The following is a 2,600-nucleotide window of genomic DNA, read 5'->3' as shown; positions in this document are numbered from 1 at the left end:
GTGTATTGAACGTGTTGCAAAAGTATTTTCACACTTTTTCTTGCCAAACCACTCCAACATATTATATGCAACAAGTTTTGTGTACAATGGTACATTCTTATGCATGACTGCGGATGATGTGTGCTATAAAACACATATTGACTGGCCATGAGGGCAACAACATACGTCTTTAACCCCTCGGGCCTGTGTGTCACCCCAAAACAGACTGATTCCCGAGGCCGAAGTATTTTTTTTTGTGACTCACAGTCCTTCGGGGTACAGACGTATGCTGTTGCCCTCAGGCCAGTCAATATGTGTATACTGGCCATTAGGGCAACAGCATTAGGGCTTACGTCTGTACCCCGAGGAACTGTGAGGCTCCCCAAAACAGACTGTTTCCCGAGGTCGTATGCCGATGAAAACAGTCTGTTTTGTCACAGTCACCTGTGGTCTATTCCGCTCTGCGTAAGCAAGTCAGGACACCAAATGGCTATTTCGTATAGGGACTAACCCGCTATGTTATCTTCGGCGTTCGATTTTACTGTGGAAATTAGCAAGTTCATCCAGCATGTAACCGTCGATCGTTCCTTATCATTCTCAAAATTCATACTTGATATTTAATCTCTTTAAAAAAACGCCGTTTCGTATGATTTTCGGCTTAGTTCGACGGACACATCGCCAAAACATAAGCGTTCAATTAAGAAATTTACACTGACTGGGTGGGGTCAACACACTTTGTGGTTGATACCATTGCATTCTAGGGGTGACTAGGTAAGTGCATATCTCTTACTACAGCCGTGTGCTAGTGAATGAATGAGTATGTCCGATACGGAGGGTGAAGTAAGCTTTCCAAGTATGACAGAAGGCCAAGACCCTAAGGTTAAAAGAGAGCCTATTGATGATTATGGCGCAACAAGTGGTTTAAGTGGAAAAGAATTAGCTGAAAACCTGTTGCATCAAAAATAAATTCTTCAGCTCAAATTGAATCTGTTTAAACAGGAGCAGGCAAATCACATGCAGCATTTAGAGAGAGAACGCATGCGTATAGATGCAGAAAGACAGAAACATGAACAAGAGAAAGAATTTCGACAACTTGAACTAAAGGCAGAAAGAGAACAGCGCAAACACGATTTGAAAATGAAAGAATTAGAGGTAAAAGCGAAAACAAATTGCATGATACGGATCGTGAGTTCAATGATTGGACTGCTAAACTCCCTCAGTTCAAAGAAGGTGACAATGTTGACACACATTTGCGTACATTCGAGAGGCTAGCTCGAACGTACAGTTGACCTAAGCGGATTTGGCTAAAGAATAATCGCAATCATACCAATCCATAATCCAATAACACTAGGTCAAAATTTGTAAGACAATAGTTGTAAACATAGACACAAAACAGCACAGAACAGACAGTAAATAGACGGTACAAACAAAGTCAAATTCATGAAAGAAAGATATATGGACCTCTGGCCAAAAGACCAAGAAGTGATGTCAGGTGTTTCGAAATTAGCTCCGACTCTTGTAGGTAAGGCCCAGGAGGCATATTCTAGGTTGAAAGAAGATGATGCCCTGGATTATGATAAGTTCAAAGTTGCTATACTTAGGAAGTATGGGCTCACCAGAGAGTCATACAGAGTTAAATTCAGAGCTTGCAAACATACAGATGAGGAGACATTCTGTATGTGGGGTGGTATTGTTGCCAATACTTTTGACCGCTGGATGGAAACAAGTGGGGTTCCGTCCTTAAGTGGTGACGAAAAATATGAACGGGTACGTGAACTATTCATAATGGAGCAATTAGTTGAAGGCGTGCCCAAACAAATGCAAACATGGTTGAAGGAAAGGGATCCTGAAAACTATAAGGAGTTAGTAAAACTTGGTGAGACATATAAGTCTGCACATTCTGGCGCTGCTAGCGATCAGACTGAGTGGAAGCGGGGTTTCAAAAGTTTTAACAATAAGAACAAGCAGCAAAAGGGTGAGGGAAAGAAGTTTGATAACTCATCCCAGAGTGGTGAGAAGTCAAAGCCCTCAGCTGCATGTTATACTTGTGGGAAAACAGGTCATTTGGCAAGAAATTGTCCCGAACAAAAGTCTGATAAAAATGCAGGCTCAGCAAAGACAAAGGTCGTTAGCCATGTCAGAAGTCAGGATGACAAAGGCTATGATATTTGGGCTGAATTTGGTAATGATTATCTACTTGGGAGAAATACTTACGTTGGGTGTTTAGACGGTAAACCAGTGAGTATACAGAGAGACACAGGTTGTTGTCAAACATTGGTAAAGCCAGAGTTTGTACAACAATCTAACTATTTGCCTGGAGAGACTTACAATATTAGTTTTGCGGACGAAACAGTGCACTAGGCGCCTGTTGTCAAATCCCAAATCGAAAGTGAAATTTTCACTGGACCTTTACGTATGGGGGTATGGAAAGGTATACCCAAGGATGTTCTGCTAGGTGAGGACGCGCTTGCCTTGCAGGATCGCCTTGCGTTAGTGGTCACAAGACATCAAAAGAAAGTGCAGGAGGAGCGCGAGGCTATAGTTAAGCAAAATGAAATGGCATCTGGCGTGAAAGCAATACCTGTTGAGGAATTGCCGACTCTCAGTGAAGCAGAAGAAAG

The 2,600-nt window shown here is 42.2% G+C and overlaps 1 protein-coding gene across 1 annotated transcript; it reads left to right on the top strand.

The window, feature by feature from the left end:
- Nucleotides 1-1,434: 1,434 nt before the first annotated feature.
- Nucleotides 1,435-2,340, top strand: LOC139147024 (uncharacterized). The gene has a single exon (XM_070717875.1). It carries the CDS (start codon nucleotides 1,435-1,437, stop codon nucleotides 2,338-2,340), a length of 906 nt encoding a protein of 301 aa, XP_070573976.1.
- The last annotated feature ends 260 nt before the right edge of the window (nucleotides 2,341-2,600 follow it).

This window comes from Ptychodera flava, chromosome 13 (assembly GCF_041260155.1).
Source record: "Ptychodera flava strain L36383 chromosome 13, AS_Pfla_20210202, whole genome shotgun sequence".
NCBI lineage: Eukaryota > Metazoa > Hemichordata > Enteropneusta > Ptychoderidae > Ptychodera > Ptychodera flava.
The sequence above is the reverse complement of the archived record's forward strand: the minus strand, read 5'-3'. Positions and strand labels throughout refer to the sequence as shown.

Bases quoted from the DNA above. Each gene is read 5' to 3' on its own strand.
- LOC139147024 (XM_070717875.1), top strand. From the start codon at position 1,435: ATGGACCTCTGGCCAAAAGACCAAGAAGTGATGTCAGGTGTTTCGAAA.